Source organism: Mustela erminea, chromosome 9, assembly GCF_009829155.1.
Source record: "Mustela erminea isolate mMusErm1 chromosome 9, mMusErm1.Pri, whole genome shotgun sequence".
NCBI lineage: Eukaryota > Metazoa > Chordata > Mammalia > Carnivora > Mustelidae > Mustela > Mustela erminea.
Genome location: NC_045622.1, coordinates 9,646,307 through 9,669,410, shown reverse-complemented (window position 1 = coordinate 9,669,410; position 23,104 = coordinate 9,646,307). Strand labels below are relative to the sequence as shown.

The window sequence follows — 23,104 nt, the reverse complement described above, 5'->3', positions numbered from 1 at the left end:
TTTTAAATCAGTTAACTACCTTCTAATATCTAATACAATCATTTAGAGCAGCAGGGGTTGTCTCCATGATGGCCCACAATCATGTTGTCAAAATACGTGTACACAGATAATGACCCATTCCCTCCCCTGTAAAATTCAAGGTTTAACTCTGAATGCCACATACTGTGCAGAAATGTCTGACAGATGCTAAAAACATGAAAAGTATATATACCAGTACAAAGTAACACACCTCCAAACTAACCAATGTACATGCTGAGGTTTTGGAAACTACACTGGCTCGCAGGGCTGCTGCCATCTAGGGAAGTAGCTAGAATTTCAAGATCAGAAAAAGGCTTGGTGAACATGTGTTCTACCATGTCAGAAGAGAAACGTGTTGGAAGGAGCTCTCTCATCCTGTGAGATCATATGAAAAGAAAGCCTCCATAACATGAAGAACATTTCTGCTGTTTATCCTCAATGTTCATATTCAACCACTGAGTCTTAAAATACAACGAAGCAAAAAAGATACCATGATATTAAGGTAATTTCAACTATATCACCTAAAATCAATTTGGGGGGCAAGTTCTACCTGCAAGGTGTTAACTAAATCACACATTTTCTCAAAAAAAAAAAAAAAAAAAAAGTTACTACATCATCTACTTAGTTGCATAGTCTGTATCCCCAACATAGCCCTAAGACACAAACTACAAAGATTCAGACTTTTTTAGTTCCTATTTAATTATCCTGAGATTTCCCACACCCTGGGTGTCGCCAGAATTGGAATTTAACTCTTTTGGATGCAAACAAGCAGAGGTGCTTCCAAGCTTAGAGCTCTCTACAGGAACAGGGTCTGGTCTAGGCAGAGGACACACTTCCTTCTTCACCCCCGAGATCAGGATCCTGACTCACTGGGATTGCACTACCCGAAATGCAGTGACCAAAAGGGACTCTTCTTCCACAAAACACTGCACTAATTCTCCAGCATTCAGCTTTTCCACTTGAATGGAATAAAAACCCTTTTGAGAACAACAATTACAATCCCCCCATTTTTTTCTCAGGCGCACTATTGGACTTCTTAGTGCATGCACAATGCAAATAAGGCAAGCTTCCTTTCACAGGGTGATTAATATGCAAAGACAGCCTGCTTTTTTAGTAGGATGTGAAGAACCACCAACAAGCCTTTCTAAACCCAGAGGTTTCTACAATTATTTCCACTGTTTATTTTTAAACAGAAGATTACACAATAACGCCAAGCCTTTAGCTCCAGATTGCCAATATTTTGTAAACAATGACAAGTTAGATTTTTAAACCCTTTGTTTCATATTTAAAGCTATGGTCAACTATCGATTCTAATATATTAATTTTTTTCCCAAATTTAAGAAACCCAATTTGTATGAAGCAAGATTCAAGCTCTACATTCTTTTTAAGAAACTACACTTCATTTTTAAAATAGTGAATGATCTGTCTAGCATGTGCCTTTTGAAAGCTTGTAACTTTTAAGATTCACTATAAATTCCAAAATAAGACTAAGAAATTACATCATTATGGTACTTCCTCCAGCTTATGTGCACCTTTATAATTCTTGTGACTTTTCCAAATTATTCTTAAATTCAACATAAGGCTTTGTTTTGATAGAAAATTAAATGAAATCTCTTTAGTAAAGTTTATCAGATGTAATGCTACAAAGAAAACAGAATCTTTGCACTACAAATTATGTCCATGTGACATCAAATCTCAATAAAATAACTGAAGAAGCATTTCCAATCAAACATTTCCATGGTGTTTTTTTGTTGAAATTTCCAAGAAAATGTCAAGTACTGGATATGAGGTTAGACCTGCCTTAATAAACACCTCGCTTGTCACAATATTCTTGTTTTTGCCTATTTCTAGCTACAAAGTCTCACGAACAGGTTCTAATCACATAACTGCCCAACATTTCCCAATGTTTCAAAAAAACAAGAAATCATCAACGATTCAAACATTTTGCTCTGGATATGAACTTTTTTAATCCATGTAATAAATATTAAGATGTAAATTTGACTTTATGTTCTTCTTAAAGAAATCCTCTATAGCGACAGTTTTAAGATAAGATGTCACATACAGATGAGACTTCAAATTTAATTTTAGTGAAAATATTTCAAGAACAGATGTAGGTCAATAGTGATTATGGTTCACATCAAACCCATCCTCTTGCCAGCAGCCCCTGGTCCCAGCACATATGACTCTGTCTACCAATGAGGAACCAGCCCATGACATCTGCGTACCATCAGTTTCTGCCCCCAGGAGAGATACTGCCATCATTTCGGGGACATCAGTAAATCATTCAGGATATTTTTGTTTCCTTGTGAAGTTCTAGGGTCCTACCAGTTCAAGTCACTCACACACCTGGGGTCTCCAGACAGCATGAGATACATAACCAGCCCCAAATGTCAAATCGCATGTTCACTGTAGGCTTACGTTGTTTTCTTTTGTAACAGCTTTTAAATTCTAATTGAAAAAATTCACAACAAAAGAGAAAAAGAACTGATTTATTTGTTCTAGTCTATAAATAAGTAAAAGAGATGAAAGTGAAGACCAAATTAACAATGGAACTCATCATTTCAAATTTCTCATGCTGAGTTTGCTAAAAGAATGTAATTTTAAACTCACTTATCACAAACAAAAACTTTAATATTTAGAAATGCATACATAAATTATTGAAATGATTACCCATATTTAAAATTTATGTTTTCTGAAATGTCCCACACTATACATTTATTGTTATTGTATTTAAATAAAGTAATTTAACTGTCTGACTTTGTGATAGCTATTCTCTTAATATTGCACAGGACAGCAGCAATATAACACAGAATAATGTATTGATTTACCTCTCAGTGACTTCAGAAGGATCTACTGTGCATATCTCTAGAAAACCAAATAATAAATGATCATTTAGGTTTCTTATTTATAAATAAAATTACAATTAGATACCCAAATCAATTAATGTGCAAAATGTTTATCTCCTAAAAAAAGAAAAAATCCCCATATCTAACTTAGCTGTGAAGAAGTATTTAAAAACAATAAAAATATTCTTTTTATGAGAGGGGAGGAAGGAGAATAAACTGTCTGCATGACCAGTTATCTTAATTGAGTCTGACCGATAATTTAAATTCTGATTCCAAAGCCAATTTAGCTCAAAATGACCTCAAATTGTAATCTAGGGCAGTTAACAGACTCATTTTCAATCTCTTATCTTCAAAGAATACCACATGATGTCCCTTTTTTGCTTCATTATGACAGATGGCTTTCTTTAATGAAAATTTTAAATTTTAAACATGTCATGCATAACTTTAACTTACATACACAAAAGGGAAAAATCAGAGAAAGGAATAAATAACTCTTCGTTATCTTTTTCCGACATTTCAAGGTTGTTTTTGGTGTCATTCCAAAGGAATAAATATTATAAATGTAACCAGAAACAATTTAAAAAGTGATCTAGAATTTTTTACAAAGCTACTGAATGCATTCATCTTATATCTTCAACTCGCAGCCCAACTACATGGAACACTGGAGTTATTCCATAAATCCTGGAATTAAGTGACTGTTTCTAATAAATGTTCTTGCTACCCAACAAGGCTGGGATGCAGCCATTTGCAAATGTGTTCATGAAACTGCTCTTATTCTAGTTCTCAGCGTCCCTGCCAAGCCCTGTCTTTATATCCAAGAAATGTGGGATCTCAGGCCACCCACCCTGGAATCTTTTGAGGACGTCTTAGTTGAGAAAAGATTCTTCAACACAGAATAGGTTCTTCACAACGGGTCCTAAGTCCCTGAGTTGTCAATTCCCTTGAAGTTAAGAGGCACGTTCTTAGGTCTTTTCTTAGGAGGCACCCCTGGGACCTTTGCTTTTTCCTTTAAGAATTCTGCAAGCTTCTTTAAATCTCGAAAATTCCATACTGAAGCATGTGAGTGAAATGTTTCAAAGATGTGCTCTGGCTCAAAGCAATTATGAACCCTGAGAGAGACGGGCCATCAGAAGGTTCTCACAGCCTCCTTCAGAATGAAAGCTAACAGCCCTTCTATCACCACTCCCTCTCATACCACTAACTTCAACTGAACACACATGCACCCAACTGTAAGCCGCAGGAGGGTGGGGCCATGTATCTCTTCTCCCGCCCTGAATTCTTCTTCACTCCAGGAAGAGACTGAATTTTTATTAGCTGGAGAAGTTCAATCACAGGGAATCTGCTCTTGGGGAATGCCCGCCATTGCTGAGGGCAGAAACCCTTCACTGAAAATAGAGGGATCCCATGAAATCTCAACTAGTGGATAAAATACTCCCAAACCATTCATCTCAGAGTAAGACAATAGTTTGACTTAGACGCCCCCAGGCTGCAAAATGCTGGCTCCCTTAAACTGACCGGCCCAAGAGAAAATGCAGGTGCTGAGTGAAGGTGGGTGCCCCCCACCCAAAGGATCAGCTGTAGTGAGGTCCACCCACACAAAGATTCCCCACAGCTTTCCAGTGCCTCGCTCCCAATTCCTAATAAACAGCTAAGGGCCATTATAATTTGAGAAATGAAATGATATGAGACACAAGAGGAGATATAAAACAGACAATAAAGGGAAATTCAGAGGATAAAGAGAGAATGCAGCAAGCAAGAAAATTTTTCTAAAATACTTGGAGATGGGGCACCTGGGTGGCTCGATGGGTTAAGCCTTTGCCTTCTGCTCAGGTCATGATCTCAGAGCCCTGGGATTGACCCCGCACTGAGCAGAGAGCCTGTTTCTCCCACCCCCGCCTGCCTCTCTGCCTAATTGTGATCTCTCTCTCTCTCTGTCAAATAAACAAATAAAATCTTTAAAAAAAAAGATTTTATTTGTTTATTTGACAGAGATCACAAGTAGGCAGAGAGGCAGGCGGGGAGAGAGAGGAAGCAGGCTCTCTGCTGAGCAGAGAGCCCAACGCGGGGCTCAATCCCAGGACCCTGGGATCATGACCTGAGCCGAAGGCAGAGGCTTAACCCACTGAGCCACCCAGGTGCCCCTAAACAAATAAAATCTTAAAAAAAAAAAAATACTCAGAGATATAAAAGATACTCAGACAATAAAACGGAACTCTTAAGCATTAAAAATATGTTAGCAAAATAGAAAATTCAATATAAAATGAGCAAGAAGCCAATAAAACCTCCCAGAAAGTAAAGGGTGAGAGGTTGGAGGAAAAAAGAAATGAACGATAGGAAAGAGAAGACACCCCCACCCAATAGAGCAATCTAACTTCTGAATAAGAACTCCAGAAAAAAGAGAGAGAAAACAGATATGAATGTATCAGATAAATAATGTAGAAACATTTCCTGGCACAGAAAAATGTGAATTTCCACAGCAAAGTGGCCCACTGAGAATCTATCCCCATAAATAAAAAAACAGACCTACAACAAGGCATAGCATTGTGAAATTTCAGAATACTGTAGATAAAGGGAAGATCCTAAGATCTTCTAGAGGAGAAATAAGCAACTTTCATACAAAACATCAGAAATCAGAAGGCACTAGACTTCACAAATGCAACAGTGAAAGGTAGAAAACACAGAGTAACATCTTCAAAATTCTTGGGAGACAAAAATTTTCAATCTAGAGAACTGTATACCAGGCAAATATAAATTAACTGCGGCAAGCCTAGAAGACTGAAGAATGAGAGAAAGATCTAGGATATACGTCCCCTGAAGATGAAAGAAAATAGCCATGTTTGAGCACTGTTAGCGGAAATTTACACATTAGTCTGAGAACTGGACAATGAATTAGTGATAGGTATATAGAAAACCATGCAAAGGAAAAAACTGATGCCATCATAAACTTCAGGAAAGACAGAAAGTTATATAAAAAAGATATATAAAAAAAGTTATATAAAAAAAGAAAAGTTATATAAAAGAAAGTTATATAAAAAAGATATAAAAAATTATATAATTGCTCAAGGCTCAGCTGTGAATATTTACATGGTCATAGTAATGTAAACATTAAATATTATTTAAATCAAAAATAGAAAAATTATTATATGAGGACACCAGGGTAAAGGAAATAAGGGGGTGGGAAGTATGTAAGAGAAAAATCAACAAATAATGCCTAAAACTAAAAAAGTAAGAAAGTAAAAATATGGAGATTAAAAAAATATAGAAACAACTAAATGGGTAGAAAGTGGTTGTTCGGGGGAATGGAAATCAGAGGTGGGAAGAACAAGGGAAGGGTAAGAAGGGGTACTAAGGGTCAGGGCAGAGGACTAATGCTCTGTGTTTCAAGTTTTATAAAATGATTTAACCATTTAAACAACGTGGACATGACATTTAAAATTTAAAATGTGAATTTAAATTATAAGAAAAAAACTGAATTTAAGAAAGGGAGGAATGACAACAAATGAATTCCAGTTGCTCGAATAGTTAAGATCTTTAATCTCAATATGTACTTACTATAACTTGGTGGAGAAGAGAGAAATTCGGTGGAGAAGAGAGAAAATGGGTGATACAACTTTTCTTTCTCTTTTTTTAAAGATTTTATTAATTTATTTATTCAACAGAGATCACAAGTAGGCAGAGAGGCAGACAGAGGGGTGGGGGGGGAGAGGTGGGGGGAAGCAGGCTCCCCGCTGAGCAGAAAGCCCCATGCAGGGCTTGATCCTGGGACTCCAGATCACGAGATCACGACCTGAGCTGAAGGCAGAGGCCTTAACCCACCGCGCCACCCAGGTGCCCTGACACAACTTCTCTTAATGGTAAATAAATAGCTGTGGAATTCAAACCAAGCTGAGAAGCTATATTTAACAAGGTCATTCTATAAGAATGAAACATGAAATCTCCTTTGTTCTAAATCCTTGGGGATTAGAATGTCTCATGATTGAATTTTCCATATGAGCAACACTATTTATACCACCTCTTTCATTCCAATTTGCCACTGGTGAAGACAATGGTATCTACATTTGTTTTGTTTTATGTTTGCAACTATATGGAAACTTCTTGAAATCATACTTCCTTCGGTACCTAGCAAAGTGCTGAACACCAAAGACGTATGCTCCATAAACTAATCCATACAAGTGTTGCCGCTGCTTGAATGGGCCAGAGTTGTCTCTTCCAAATGAGGTTTAATTATGAACACCCACTATTTCTGTTACACTGTGTTATAGACAATCCCTTGGCATTTTGGGATATATAGAGCTAGTTTTTCAGTTGAATACTAAATGGCTGAGACTGACATGTTTTTTGTGTTCTTGAATCTGTTTTTCCTAACTTTTCCATCCATTGAAGTTATTATATCTTACTATCAATGTACCTATACCTAGCAGTCATGTTTCTTTGATTCTAATCTAAGAGCCCTTCTAAACGTGGTAGAAGGAAATTGGAAATTAATTGAGAATATATGCACTCTTTCCGGAAAAAAAAAAAGGGGTGCTAAAGGGCTTCCCTATCAGTCAAATGCATACAATTAAATTTGGGATATCTATTTTGGCTATCCAAAGGCGCCTTTCCCTCACTTCTTCATTCTTTTCCCCTTACTCTTCATGCTTCATGTTCCAAAGATTTAAGGTTGCCAGCAAATGACTTCCAGATTAATGAAGTGTCACCAATATGATCTTTAGCAGCAACCATTATTTAAGTACACTAAATTTTATGGCTCTACCATTATGGTGAATTGACAGATTTAATATTAACCCTATGCAAATATAAATCTATATAAACCAATTTATTTTTTAAAATTCTCCTTTTTTCAGAACCAAGATCTACTAGACTTTGCTGCCATGGGAGCTGAAACAGCTAAGCCATTGGCCGTGGTGTTTCTAACTCAGCCGCAATTCATGGTGATCCTGAACTGTCAGAGAATGGAAACTAAATGGGAAAAAATGTGATTCTAATTATAATCAATACTTAAATCCAACACTAATTGTACACCCCTTCAACTGTGAACTTTAACAGAAAAAGGGAAAATGGGGAAAAAAATGACTGAGCTTACTGTGTGCCAGACAGTTGCATAAATTACCTCATTTCGTCCTCACAATAACCCTATTAGGGGGGTGTTATTATTCCTGTTTCACAGAGAAATGAACTGAGCATAGGAGACATAAAATAACTGGCTCAAGGTCATGGAAAGCACGAGAGCCGCCCTACAAGATGCCAAGTTTGATGCCAAAGGCTCCCGAGTCGCCCCCTACAGAACGCATTGCTCAACAACACCAAAAGGAGACTGTAAATTAAGAAAGGAAGATAAATTGTATTATAACTCAGATCAGAGAGCCTGCACTGGATTCGCTTCTTCTCATGTTCCTGACAGCCGTGACCAAGTTGTACCCTGAAACCAGTTCTCATACAGCAATTGCAGCTTAACTAGCGATTGGCAGCATCTCACAGAGACAGAAGGGACACTCGCAGGCAGCACGAGTAAAAGAACATCAGTAGTCAGTCACGCCCGTGTCCACTCCTGTGACGATCTGGTAAAAACGACCCATCTACACTGTGACAAACTGAACAAACTTCAAAAGATGTTGCTCTCAACAAACTTTTTTAGAGGTGTAGAATGAAAGTATGAATATCATGGGCAGTGATGCAAAGGAAAACAAAACTGTCTATAATGCATCGCCTGCCATGATGAATGAAATCCCTGGGGAGAAAACCCTCTTAACATTATTCACTTCCTCTCAGATGAGCCCATCTCATTGTCCTTTGCAAGGTTTGTTCATCGCCTGGGTCTTTCCCTTTGTGCAGATACATGTGCCCAGATGGCCCCCCGGTGTGAAGCCTTCCCCCAACCCAACACCCCATTCTTCCCTTCTTTGTGGTCAAGTATGCTGAATATCGGCTCCTGTCAGTCTCTGACTCTCAGAACATGCATCCACCATCCAACTAAAATTCTCTAAGATCCCCCTGAAAGATGAAACAAATTCAAAGTTTCTACTTGTGCCTCATGTTCCTGACACACATAACCCACTGTAACCACTGCCCTCTTTTTAATGCAGTGTTTGTTTTGTAATGCAAATACAAAGCAAGATATGTTCATTAGAGAAAACTCAGATGGCCTTTAAAAAATGTGTCTTCTTCCAGGCTTAAGAAGTGAAAGGAAAGTTTTAAAAAACAAAATCGGTATTATATATACCATTTGTTTCCAACTTTTGTCCACTTAACATTATTCTTCTCTAACCGAAGCATCCATGCCACTAGGCAGGCTCCGGTTGCCCCCTCCCTGCCTTTTTGTTCAATATTGCCTTCCGAATTATGGACAAGATGCCGTTCTAAATGCTACTTAAATACTACCACATGAATACTTCTGGGTGTGATGAAGATTCTACAATGAAGATTCTTTTCTCCACTGAAAAGGGACAAAAATATAGACTACTAATGTCCCTCAGTCTTCCTGGTTTCCCTGCTGGGCTTCCTACAGCTTCCTCCCAACATGCAACAGGTAAACGACCTCATCCAGGCTTCCCCTGTGCCCTGTGAAATCCTTCCTACAAAGCCTCCAGCTCTCACCAAGCTGGGAAAGGTTCTCCAACCGCCCCTGCTGCCCACGTAATCTATACTCTGCCTCGGAAATCTCAGCCACGTCTCTGGCTTTAGATGCTACCCGATATTCCCAGTTGTCTTTCCATTCTCCACCAGAATGTAGGCTCCACTAGAGAGTAGGCTTTCCAAGTTCAAGGTACTGTACTACTGAGTTTGGGGGCTTTGTTGTACACCTGCAGCTAACAGACCGCACACATGCTCAGTAAGGATTTCTGCCCTTACTTCTTCTGCCTCTGCCCTACACCTTCTCTGCACCACACAGTGGTTTAGCCTCTGTCTAGTCCCATAATATCTATGACATTATTTTGATCTGAGCCATATAATTAGGCATGTTCACCCTCACAACTGGGTCAATAAAAAGTTCCACAAAATAACACTTACCCTTGCTACATAAGATATACATACTCTCTTTTCCATTCTATTCCATTTCCTCTTTCCTCCATTCCCCGCTTCCTCCTTCCTTTCCTCCTTTTTCCTCTTTTTTAATGCTGGCAGAAGTCTGCTAAATAGATATCACCACCCACAGCTGAAAAATACTGACCTAGAAGGTAAGATACCAAGATGTCCAATTTTTTCCCCTAAAACTTCATGTGTTTTTACTGAAGTCTACGTTTCATTCAAGGTAACCCCTTTTCTCAGTCTCCCCATCACACTGACTATTCCATGATTCCATTCCCTTGGGTTTGTGACTTAAAGATTGTTCTCTCTCCCCATCACCTCCCGTGTTGGACCTCTCGTCTACCCCAGTTTTTCGCTTTGTCATCTCTGACATGTCAGCCGTGTGCATTTTTTAAACCTTATCCAAAACCACTACAAGGGTATCTTTCCAAGATTATCTGTTTTACAAACTATATCACCACTGGAATCCTTTAACAAGCCCCTCTGGAACCATAAAAATTTGATTTTTATAAAATGGTCTAAAATTTTATTTTTGTGAAGCAAAAATCTTTTTCCTGGCCCGGTATTTTGTCCATCCGCTGGCGTGGCTGCTACAGAAACAGACACTCCACTGCACTGACCCCAGCAGTCCGCTCCCACTTCCCTCCCTGGGAATTCGTGGCTAGCATCAAACACACAGCCCAGCACAGCACCTGATCAAGCATTGCCACTGAACATCCTCGCAAATGTTTTAGAAGATTTCTCCAGCGTCCCTGTCCCTCGTCTAGCACTTAAGATTTCAGTTCTCCAGCTAGATTCGTCCTGCCCTTCCTCTCCCTAGTTGTCCTTACGCCCCTGGGGGTCCACATCCATCACTAGCTCGTCCACACCTTCTGTACACACCAACAGCACCTGAGACGATTTTTTTGTCGTACTTAATAATGCCTACAATTAATATCTGCCTCCTTCTTTCAGGCACTGATTCATATAGTACCTCTCACGATTTCCTAACCGTCTGAACTAAGTGTTTCCTCTCTACCGATCTGAAAGCCACTGCAGGCCTGGTAGAGCATTCTTCCATTTATTTTATTTTCTCCCTCAGCTTTCAGCACAGAACTTTGTGTGTCATATTCCCAGTACACATATTTTGTAACATCTCAAAGAAAACCTCCACTCAAGATGAACTTTTTTTGAAATAATGTGTAGTCTTTATTTATTTATTTATTTATTTATTTACTGAGAGAGAGAGAGAGAGAGAGAGTGTGTGTGTGTGTGTGTGCGCGCGCGCGCAAGCAGGGGAGAGGGCAGAAGGAGAGGGAGAGAGAGAATCTTAAGCAAATTCCATGGGGCTCGATCTCACGACCCTGAGATCATGACCTGAGCAGGAATCAAGAATCACACTTAACCGCAGGCCCCCACCCACAGTGAGTGGACTCAACCTAGACTACCAGCCCCAGTGCTCTCTGTTCGCCCCCCACTGTGTCACTCCTCCCGCACCTGGGCAGACAACAAGCAGATGCGCATCTGATGCTATGTGTATTCAAACTATCCTCACTGCAGCCCACCAAAGCAGGTTACAGTCCCAGCCTCACCCCTGTAAGTCACTTAGCCCTTTCTCTGAGCCAGTTCTATATCAAGACCTAACACCATGTGGCCTCACAGGGCATCTCCCCACCACCCCCACGGCCAGTCTCTGGCTGCTTCTCGTCCCCACACCATGCTCCATGCGCATCAGTGTGGGCATTCCTCTCTCAGACACCCGAGTCTTCCTGCTCCACGGACTGAAGGCCAACTCGCCCAGCTCAAGGGAGGCCCACGCAGAATCAACTGCTTCCTTCCTTGGGCTCCGATGGCATTTGATCCACATCTCTATTTCTAGGCAGAGTATATCTGTCTCCCACGTAAACTCTAGAGCCAGAAGCAGAGCTTACTTGACTTTATAATCTGAAACCCAGAACAATTCCTGAAGCAACCTAACCTTCTCAGATTTCAAGAAAGTTTGCTGAATTGAGGAATTCGAGAGTGTTTGCTGTGATTCCCTGTCTGTTGAATCAGGCAATCAACCATGCCTTAAACGCGAATACCATCTGTCCTTCCTATTTCACGGAGTTCTTTAAATGTCACCTCCTCACCCCACCCCGACCACGCAGTCAAAGGTGGTTTCCCCCAATAATCATGGTAGCCTGTTCTTTTCCTGAGTTTCGATCAGGACATGGGGTTATAAATATATGTGCGTGTGACTTGTCTCATGTCTGTGTTCCTCCACACTTAGACTGGTCGCTCTAGGAGGACAGAGATGATATATGCTCCCCCCTGGGTTCTCAGAACACAGAACTCAATAAATGTTTAGTGAACAAATGATATGAAGATTAAATGAGAGAATGCAAATCAAAACTCTGGGATTGGCTAATGATGTTCAAGACACAACTATTGGGATTATCGATGCGGTTTCTCTCCTCCTAGGTAGCTGACCCAAAATCTGAGTCTCCTCTCCAAAACAACATATGCCTTGCAGTTGGCAAAACTACTTCCTGTCCTGCCAGTAGGGCACTTATGTCTGACTCATTTGAATAATAATAGCAATTACTTTATTTTATTCCAGATAGTAATTTACAAAAATATAAGCAGTGAGAAATATTAAATCACCTGAGGCCTTACTTAAGATTTTCTATAAAATAAGGTCAAATGGCTTCTTCTTTCCAAAAATAATTTGGATTTTGATATATGATTCTGATCTTCAAAGCACAAAGCAACCTTTATGAGATACATGCTTAACAAACCGGAATGATTAGTCTCTATTCTCAAGCAAGTGGACCCAAGCAGACCAACACACGACTGCTAACACTGGGTCAGATCTGCAGGGCTCCACACTGCATGGGCTCCTGCCAAGACTCTGTGGGCTGGGGACCTGACCATGTGTTCCATGGGCATTTATCTTCTATATTTTCCAGAAGCAAGAATTTTGTATTGTCCTTAAGGAGGGCCTTCCAAATTGTACATCCTTCAGGCCCCATGAAACCCACACCAACCCTTGTGCTAATGTCTTCAACCTCATAATGAGATCACTTTTCTAACATATTCACAACCAAGATGACAAGGCAGGCGTATTTAACAAGATTTTTTTTTAAGTCAAGTTCTAATCATTGAAGGAGTCATGTTCTCAGAATATCCTTTTTTATGTCCTCCTGAAAAGAGCACTATGTCAGAGTATCATTTTTTTTTCCTAGATCCAGAATACATCCCTCTTTCTCATTAATAAACAGAGCTTGCATGCACTAAAGGCCTGTGATCTCTAAAACATTCACAGCTCAAAAACGGAGGCATTGCTAATTTTGCCATTTTGCAGAAGGGGAAGTTGAAGCTTAGGGAAACCGAATGACTCTAGCAAGACTGGACAGTAAATAAGGGATACATGCGGCATGGCTGGGCTTTCAACCTGGGGTTGCAGGCCACTCTTAATCTCTCCGCAGTTCTACCCTCCAGCTTCCTTGACAGCAGAAAGTATGTCATCTCAGTCCTTTGTAATTCCCCACGGAGCTGATGATAAAAACTGGCACTCAATAAATACATTTGATCAACTTTTAAGAGAACACCTAATGTAACACAATCCCAAACACTGTGACATTACTAGGGATATTCCTCGACAATGAGGTAATCAGATACCAAAGGCTTCTCGCATGTGATCCCAGGAATGACACAGACAGAAAACAGGGCCAGATGTCGCCAGTGTTTGCAGCTACAAATCGGAAAGTCCCGGGTGAGAACAGAGAGTAGAGTACAGGTTACATGGTAGCCTCTCAAGTCCCATCAGTGATGGGAATCAGTCCTTGAATCCAAAGGAAAACGTGTTTACTTCTGTCTGGGGGAAAAGGAATGCACAATAGGTTTATTAAAACCTTTTTTGCCCCAAAAAAACACAGGTACCCAAGGACTACATCCTTCGGTGTAGTCCTCTGAGCCTCCCCCAGCACCCGCTCAAGCTTCCTTGTTAGAAGTTACACAAACACCCAAGAAGGGAGAAGTGTGCCATCCTAACTAAAAGCAGTTAACTACGTGGCTGCATGTAGACGCGGCCTAAAGGCGTCTTAACCGTAATGTATGGAAACTGCCTGAACAGGTGCCATTTGGCCCCAAGACCGACATCAAAAGGCAACACCCCGAATGATCATCTTCAGCTGAGAGACAGCATTTCAACACCTTGAAATGAAAGGGCACAATGGCACCAGCAGCAACGCCAAATAATTTACATCCCTTTACATTGGCAAATGGTTTTAAGGTTTGGCACCAAGAGTTAATATTCACAAGGGAAAAGGCTAAAGGTGACATGACTGTGACCTTCAGATAGACTTGTGGATTTTACTGCCTTACAGTAGTGAGCACATCTACCTGTACCCTTGATAACAGGCTTGCCAGGGTTGTTTCCTCACCGTAAACACTGGGCCCCTCGTGGACACCAACTCCCTAGGATTCAGAGGGCTCCCTGGCCATCTCCCCCTTGCTAAGAGGCTCTCTCTTACAGTATTGCTCAGACACCTACTATTTTAGGACATGTATAAAATGTTCTTCTGAATTTTTCTCATTTCTTCTTTTTTAACTAAAGGAACTTAACTACTTAAGTCTTTTTAAATTCAAAAGTCAAGTAGTCATTATGACTACATAGCCAAGTTGATTTGTGGTTCCAATTTTGTCTAATTTGTAACCCATTTTTAAGACTAGTAAAACACTATTTGTAATTTGCTGCCATTTCTTTTAAAGTTCCAGATGTTTCTTAGCCTGTATATTTGTCAGATCCCTAAACTGAGGAATTATCGGTTATGGAAGCTACACTGAAATATTCATCTTGACACCATAAAACATTTGCGTGCTTAAAACTCAATACTTCAACAGTCCTGGAGAGCCTTTTCCAAATGCCTTTGTCTCCTCTCAAGCTGTCTGTTCCCAGAAGACTGATGACAGCAGGTGCGGTCCCTTCCTCTCCCCTCCCTGCCCATTGGTTCTGCTCTCCATCACCACAAACCCAAGATCGGCAGGGAAAGTTCAAACCGTTCTTTAGCAACAGGTAATGAATCACTTATTTCACACAGAGACAGGAAGGACTGTCTGTAAAATCTCTCTGGAGGTCAGCCAGTAGTATTAAAGTCACTTTCTGTCTGGAGAATAGCCACACTTCCTTCATGTTGAAGATGTAAAAATGGGGAACTCATCAAACTCATTTTAAATAGAGACTTTGTCACCTTAAAACATTTAAGTGGTTGGATCAGAAGTTCCAAAGTCCGTATTTCAAGCAACATAAAGTTTACAAGATGCTGTCTATAATTTAAGAAACTGAGTTCCGTAGCAAACAAAAATATCTGTCATGCCTAAAGATTAGGTTTTGAATGAGAAAATGGTGCTATTTATTTTGAAAGGCAATTAAGCCCTTGTTCCCTGTGACAGAAAAATATAGATACAGATTACTTACATTAAATTACATATTACCGATCTGAGGTAGTCAATTAATGATGAATGTATTCCAAAGAGAAGTACTATGCAAAACTCTGAATTGTGGGGCTCTGTGAGACTAATTGCTCTCTCTTATCTCTGCCTTGAGTAAGCACCCACAGCCCATGAGAATAGCACATCCACCATAATTTGGGGGCTTGGGAGCATTTTTGCAAACAATTACTGCCTTAATTCTTGAACTATGGTGCTCAAAAAATAGTCACCAGTTAAATCAACAAATCCTTAATCAATTAGCATAGAGACTTGGATAAACCTTCTTCATTGAACAAGAATATATCCTGCAATTTCCTGCTATTCCAGCATTATTTTTAAAAAATAGACCCTGGGTAAATGTCGTCAAGTTCAAGTTGTTGGGGGAAAAAGGGGAAAGTTTCATGAAAAACTGACTTTAAAAGAAATGTAAATTGCCAGACTAACGGAAACAGCGTGATTGGTAGATCCTGGGAACCTCCACAGCAGGGATGGTAACTCAAAAACTATTAAATAAAGGACAGGCCACACTTCCACAATATCTGGCTTATATTCTCTTTGTGTTTAACTGTTGAATTTTAAATAAATTCTGAGTTATTTTTGGTATTTTAATGTTGGCTAATATTTGTTGAAAGAAAATTAGCCTTTGGTTTTGGGATAGAGTCATGAAAGTTATACCACATTCTTGAATATGACTACATTACATTCAGTTACAGCTCTGTTCAGAAACATAATTTTGGTCTTAAAACGAAAATCAACAATGAGAAAAAATACAGCTCAGCATTGCTGTACTTACAGCAAACTTGGCGGAAACACCTCTTGGTAATTCATTTAGTGAGGAGTATTATGTATACTTATATAGGTGCTAGCTGCTTCTGTAAGGCAGCAAAGATGCCCTTTGTTCTTAATCCAGTGCTATCTTATTAGAAAACCAGTCCTATTTATTCCTTCACTCTGGCAAGTAAAATTGGCGGAGGACTGTAAAATTGTCAAAGAAACATATCACTTAACCATTCCAGATCATTCAAATAACTTTTCCACAAAACATCCAAAATCATTGTTAGAATAGACTCAAATTTTCTATTCCACAACCAGGCATTTTATTCCTAAACAGCAAAAGACACCAAAATGAGAAAGGCTGCAGACTCGATTTGTTTTGTGTCAATAAGGTCAGCATACCTTGTATCTAAATTTCCATTTGCACTGTGTGGAGTGCAGAGACTGAAGTACCATTGTCCCTGAAGATGATATAACATTTGAGGCCAAAATAATAATAGTAGTAATAATTACTATTATAATTATAGTAACATCATTATTACATGTATACACAGACACATAGATGTGTGTGTATATAATACCTTTATTTTTCCCCTAACCCTTTGACTAAGGTCTTTGATTTCTTTTTAAACTATAGTATTATCAGTACTTTAACAAAAAATTCTCTTTGGAAAACCGTTCAACTTCTTTCTTTTGTTAAGCAACCATGTATGCGTTTCATGTTCTGCCTTGCCCCATCCTCACGGTCCCAGGGCCAGGTCCACGGTCCCAGACGCCGCTTTCCTTCCAGAGAACACGGCTCAGAATGCCACCCTTGTCTGGGCGGCCATCAGATCCCAATCCTGGACTCCCTGGGCGTGTACCAGCCCGAGCCTGCCTTCAAATCGGAACACCGAAGGTTCCACCCACCACGGTGGCGGAAAGGTAGGCCGGCGATCCCCTAAAGATCAGGTCTCCATGGCCACACCCCCACCTCGAGGGGAGGAGGTCCCAGAAACGCAAGGCCCCTAGAGGGACCCCGCAGGCCCGACAGAAAACGGCAAGCCCAGGGAGGCCCCGGCCAGGTGGCGGCAGGACCCAGCGATCTGCCGACTGGGGCTGGCCCACAGCTGGGGGCTCTCCCCCACCCACCCCCCACTAGGTCCCCACCCCCAGCTTCGCCCCCGGCCCGCAGCCGGCCGGTCGGCGCACGCGCGTCGGTGAGCCCAGCCCCGGCGCCCTCCCGGGTGACGCTGTCGGGCCGGGACGACGCGGGCAGAGTGTGCATCCCGGGTGGGGGGCGAGAGGGATGCCTCGGGTCTGCGCGAGAGAGGCGCGAGTGGGCGAGCACGGACGGGACGGACCTCCCGGGGACACCTGGACTCCATCTTCCTTCCTCCAGACTGTAGGGCCGGCCACGGGGCGGGGTTTCTCCTGGCGGGGGTGAGCGAGACCGTTAGGCTGGAACACCGGGAGACGGTCCTGGCAGCTCCGGGCCGCCACCCGCGCCGCAATAAAAGCCTCTCGCGGCTTCCCGCCCAGCCAGCCTCGCTCTGATTGGTCGCCATGGGAGAGGGACCCGAGTTGGCTGGAGGCGGCGGCCGGGGCTGCTCCCGTGCCGCCTGGGGAGGGCACGCCCCGCGCGCTCCCCCACCCGGAATGGGCCGTCTAGGGCAGCACCCGCGGCGGCACCTGGCAGCGGCAGCCGCGACACACGGCCCCCTCCGCCCGGCTTTCCCCGGGCGCTTCCCAGCACACGCCCCCCGCCCGGAATGTCCGCCCATCCCACCCAGCTCTCTGCGGCCCCTGCTCCTTTTCTTACCCCCTTCCCGACCGTCCACGCCAGAGCGCAAATCCCTGGGTGGGGTGGGGTGGGGAGAGCAGCTGGAGGGGAGGGTGGGCACGCACTGAAAAATCTTCAGGGAGGCCGGGATAGAAATACACCAAATGAAATGAACCTCCGGAACGCCGAGGTTTTCTGGGCGGCGGCGCAGCCCCCGCCACCCGCGGCAGCATCCCTCGGCTGTCTTCCCCTCGGCTCGCTATTGTTCGCACTTTGCAAGGATCAGGAACCTCGCCCAAAGAAAGGAGGCTAGGGCGAGGTGTTGCGGGCGGCTACCTGCCATTCTTCTCGCGCACCGTGCAACACTGGGCTCGCGGTGCGTGTGAAGGCACACGCGCGCACACACACGCGCACACACACCAGGCAGCCCGATCACGCCCTCCTCGCCCTCCGCCCCTCCGCCCCTCCGCCCCTCCGCACTTCCTCCTGTCAAAACGCGGCGCTCGGCCCTCCCATCCCTCCGTGCTCCCGGCCGAGAGCAGGCTTTGCAAGTAACCAGCAATTTGGCAAATGAAAAACTAACGTCATATCGACGGGGGTGCAACAACGGCCACACAGCCCTGAGATTCTGCCCATTTCGCCCCATTTTGCAAACCGTTATTCAGTCTGGGCGGGGATGGGGGGCTGGGCGCGAAGGCGGCGAGCCCCACTTTATTAGACCCGGGGAAATAACGATGGGGCGGCTGCCCCGGCCTTATTGTTCACTCGTCGCGGAGCCGGGGCTGACAAGCCCCTTCCCCGCGGAACCCAAGCTCCCGCGGCGGCACCGCGGAGCCGCGGCACCCCCGCCCCGCCGCCCGCTTCGGAGAAGGAGCGCTGCCCAGCAGCCGCGCGGCCGTAGCGCTCTCGGGACCGACCCCGGGAGCAGGCGACTCCGCTCCCCGCGCCGCGGGCACACAAAGTGGGAAGGGCGGGCGCGCAGGAGGCGCGGCGGGCGCTCGCGGCGCTCGGAGGCAGCCCCGGTCCGGCGCAGCCCGGGAGAGCGCGGGGTTCCGCGGGGCAGCAAGGGCGACGCGCTCCTTCCTCAGCTCAACGACAACGACCACCCTTAGCGTTCCACGTAAAGCCACCCCAGATAGCAGTGTCCTCGGGGGAGAAGGAGGGGGAAGGGGGCAATCAGTACATCAGCCTGAGAATAATCATAATTTCGAAATGTACCTGCAGTTCCCAGGAAAAACAAAGTCCAGATGAGATCCTTAGTTTGCAGCATTGTAATCTGCTGGCTGGGAGGGATGTTCTTGCCGCGGTAAATTCTGTGCCCCCCCCTTGCAGAGTGTGGACGGCGACAGAGCAACAGACCTAGGGGCAGACAATTGCCAGGCTGAGTATGATTATTTTTGCAGAATTGTTTCCTGCCAGCGGCTGCCGAGCTGCGTTCACGCGCTGATCGGAGAATGAGTGACAGTCCCAGCCTCAGCACACTCGTAACTCGGAGATCCTTGCGCTGGCCCGGGTTCGCTTTGATGGAACTGGGGATGGGAGCGGGGGGCGGGGGGCGGGGGTGAGAACCTCACTGTGTCCTTCCACCACGCCGGCCACAAATAGTGCCGAACATCAAGGAGGTAAGAGAGACAGGGGAGGCAGATGCGGCCGCCTGCAAAACGCGGCCTGGAGCCGACGGAGGAGTCGGGCTCTTTCACACGCAGTCTTCCAGGCAGAGCTGGGATTTCTTCTTTTCACACTTCTCCCCCACGCCTCCGTGGCCCCTCCTGCCATCCAGCCTTCCTTAATAGGGAAGGCGGATATTTTAATAACTAGTAAATAAAAGAAACAAAATCTTAGGTTTGGTTAGGTTTTCAAAGTTGTCGAATCTCCATTTAGATCTTAAGATCCTTGAAACACAAGTATAGCCTAGGATATTTCTTTTTTTTTAATGCAGGAAATTAAAAATTTGGAGAGGGATGGAGACAGATTGCTGTTGCAGGGTTCTGCTTTGTTTTGTTTTTGTTTGTTTGTTTGTAACTGGTTATGAAGTTTACTCTCCCACAGAGTGGCAACAGATCTCAGGAGAAGGAGGTGGGAAGCTACTTAAGTTCGAAAAAAAACGCAGATGTTTAGAAGGGATTTCCAGAAACAACCAAAGGAAATGTTTCCTTGTTTATGAATGCTGAAATCTCTGGTCCCTTTATGAAGATCACTGAGCCTTTTACGTAGGTCTTTATAGGCAAGATATTAGATAATAATTTTTTTTAATGGCACATAACCTCAGTTTTTAAAGATATTAATGTAGGATGTCCCTGAGGTACACACAAAGGTTTTCAGTAAATCTTACAGCTGTAAGGGAAGGGATGGGAAACATGTCTCAGCACCTGAGCAAGGCTTGAGTGTTTAAAGAATAAACGCTGAGGAAGAATCAAGAAGCACCAAATGTTCTAGATGCCGGAAGAGCCTATTAGCCCACTGCAGTGACACCTTCCCAGAGGAAGTCTGCCACATTCAAAGCACCAATACACCAGTATCACCAAGTACTCCCTTTTTCTTTAAAGGTCAGACTCTCCACTGCTGTACTACTCTTTAAAAATCCATCCTCTGCTGGCCAGACAGCCAACCTCCATTACCAGAGAGGCTGGTATCTCCTCCCTGTCTCCTCCCATGTGTTAGACCAAGAGAGCCATACCTATTCGCTGTGACCTCTGGGACCCCTGAAAAATATTCCCCTTCCCAATGTTATTTTTTAAATATTTATTTCATACCAACTATAAGTGATTCAAAAATACAGAAAAGTAGAAATAAGGAACTAAAAACACCCCCAAACCCCAGATTCCACAGATATCCATGGATTTTCTGTCTTTTCTATATGCATATGATTTTTAGAGTTAACATATAGTAGCAATTGGAATCTTCTTTACTTCCTCTAACATTTCATTATAAGCATTTTCCTAGGCTGTTAAAAGGGCTTCCTGAATTTTTTATAGCTGTGTAATATTTCTAGGTGTTAATGGTTCCTCAGTGGTTTATTCCTTGTTGGGTATTTAAATGGTTTCCAGAGTTTGATTGTATAAATAATGCTTTTTGAACATCTTTCAATAAATATTTATTGAAAAACCACTGTTTTTAGCCCTGTGCTGGATATAGTGGACTATATAGATTTCCTTAATGGTGGCTGCATTTAAGCATCTTTACCTTCAGATATGAGCTTCTACTAACATGTAAAATTACTTCTGTAACATGTAACATTAAGTCCAATGTATTAGACTCTTTCCTAAAAAAGAGATTTTGGTAGTAGGGAAAGATGGAGAGAACAAGCCTGAGGAGAAAAAAGAAAAACGTGAAGGCTGGGATAACCCAAAATAAAATTTTCCTAATTCTAATTTTACCAAGAGTGAGAGACACACCCTTCTCAGCAAACCTCCCTTCTTATAGCCCATGTCAGTAGAATGTAAAGATTCCTCACTATTTTTTCTCCCCAAATGTCCCTATTTTTAGTTTTTAAACGTAGGCAGGTGTGGAAATCCTATCTGACTTCAGCATGATTTTCTTTCTTTCTTTTTTTTTTTTTTCCTCTCTCTCTCTCTCCAGCCCCTCCCTGCCATGTGGCTGTTGATCTCTGTTGTAATGACTCATTCTAGAATTCTAGCCCACAGTCCACACGGCATGTGTCTCTCCTGTGTTCTTTTCACAGGATCTATCACTTGTCTCCAGTTTGTCCTCTTTCCACCCATCAGTGCCTACCCCTGTGAGCTCTGTGTGTCAGTTCCTCCCTGAACCTCACTATGAAATGGGACAAAATTGTGGAGCTCCCCTGACGTCTTCTCCCAGAGGGAGTCCCAGGTGTCCCAGACTGTCAGACACACAGTAATGAGCGTCCGTCGTGTGCACATCCAGCAAGGGAAGCCGAGGAAGGAGCCACTGGGGACTGTGCTTTAGAGAGCCACCTCTATGGTAAAGCAGAAAATGGGCTACAGTGGCAGGCTAGGAAGGGATCACAGGTCCTAGTCTAAGTAGTGTGGTAGGAAAGAAAGGGGAAAGAAAGCCCAACATGAGCCCAGATTGGAGAAACATTTCTAAGGCAAAAACAGCAGAACTAAAGAACTTTCTGGAGGTTGGGTTCTGAGGCAGAGGAAGATGTCAAAGTGCTTTCATTCATTCAACAAATACTATCAGCTAAGTGCCTGCATCACTGTAGACACGGGATAGAGCAGTGGGCAAAACAGAATGTTCACCTCCGTTCTTCCATTCTTATGGGAAAGATAGAAACAGACAGATAAACAGCTAGTATGCTTGTGATGATGTGTGCTAAAGGAAAGACACAGGCTGAAGAGAAGTGTAAGTGCGGTCAGAGAGAGAGAGAACTGAAGTAAATAAGATGACAATTTAGAAGTTCCCTGGATTTGACTCTTGGAAAGTCATCAGCGGTCTCTGAGAGAGCCCCGTGGAACTGTGGGAAGGAGGACGTGACTGTCCCAGGAAGACAGGGTGGCTTGTCCAGGAAGGAGAAGCATGGAGTGTAGACACTCATCTGAGGAGTGGCGTGATAATGGGATAAGGACAGGAAGGCAGGCTTGGGGGGGAAGGAGGCTTGAAAGAAGATTTTCTTTTCTTCTCTTTCAGTATGAGGACTTCCGTGTTAGGTGATAAAGTACATGACATGCATTGCTAACCCCCTCTCGCTACCACCACAACTTTGGGGTTTAAATTAGACTATTTGAAAGATGAAGTAGGTCTAGAACAAAGTGCTCCCCCTATGTTCTTCCCCATGTAGGGTTTCTTCCTTGTTGGTGCTGAGAAGGAGACCCCAAGCATGATCGCAGGGCCCACAGATATCCCAGGAGCTGTGTCTCTCATTTGGCACAGGCAAAATGCATTCTGGGAAAAAAAAAAATTCTGCCCCCAAATCACTTGATCATACATGCAAGAGCATACTTAGGGTTTCTCCAGTCTATTCCATTGGTCTATAGTGTGTCTTTATGCCAATACCACACTGTTTTGATTATCATAGCTTTGCAGCAAGTTTTTAAATCAGGAAATGTGAGACCACCAACTTTATTCTTCTTTTTCAAGATTATTTTAGCTACTCAGGATCCCTTGAGAATCCATATGAATTTTAGGAATGACTTTTCCTATTTCTACAATAAGAAGATCATTGGCATTTGGGTAGAAACTGAGGGGTGCCATTTTCTAATACACCCAGAGTTGTTCTTTGGGCTAGAGTTGGAGCCAA

The 23,104-nt window shown here is 43.1% G+C and overlaps 1 protein-coding gene across 22 annotated transcripts in view; it reads right to left on the bottom strand.

Annotated features, from left to right (window-relative positions):
• The window catches only part of NCAM1 (neural cell adhesion molecule 1), a 299,278-nt gene extending 279,864 nt beyond the window's left edge, over positions 1 to 19,414 (bottom strand). For 21 of the 22 annotated variants that reach the window (XM_032356606.1, XM_032356613.1, XM_032356603.1 and 18 more), the window contains exon 1: positions 19,102 to 19,342. In XM_032356606.1, coding sequence (XP_032212497.1) covers positions 19,102 to 19,153 — 52 coding nt within the window. In that variant the 5' untranslated portion in view covers positions 19,154 to 19,342. Of the gene's footprint in view, positions 1 to 19,101 lie in introns of all 22 variants that reach the window. The other variant, XM_032356612.1, reaches the window with a different exon arrangement.
• Between the last annotated feature and the right edge of the window lie 3,690 nt (positions 19,415 to 23,104).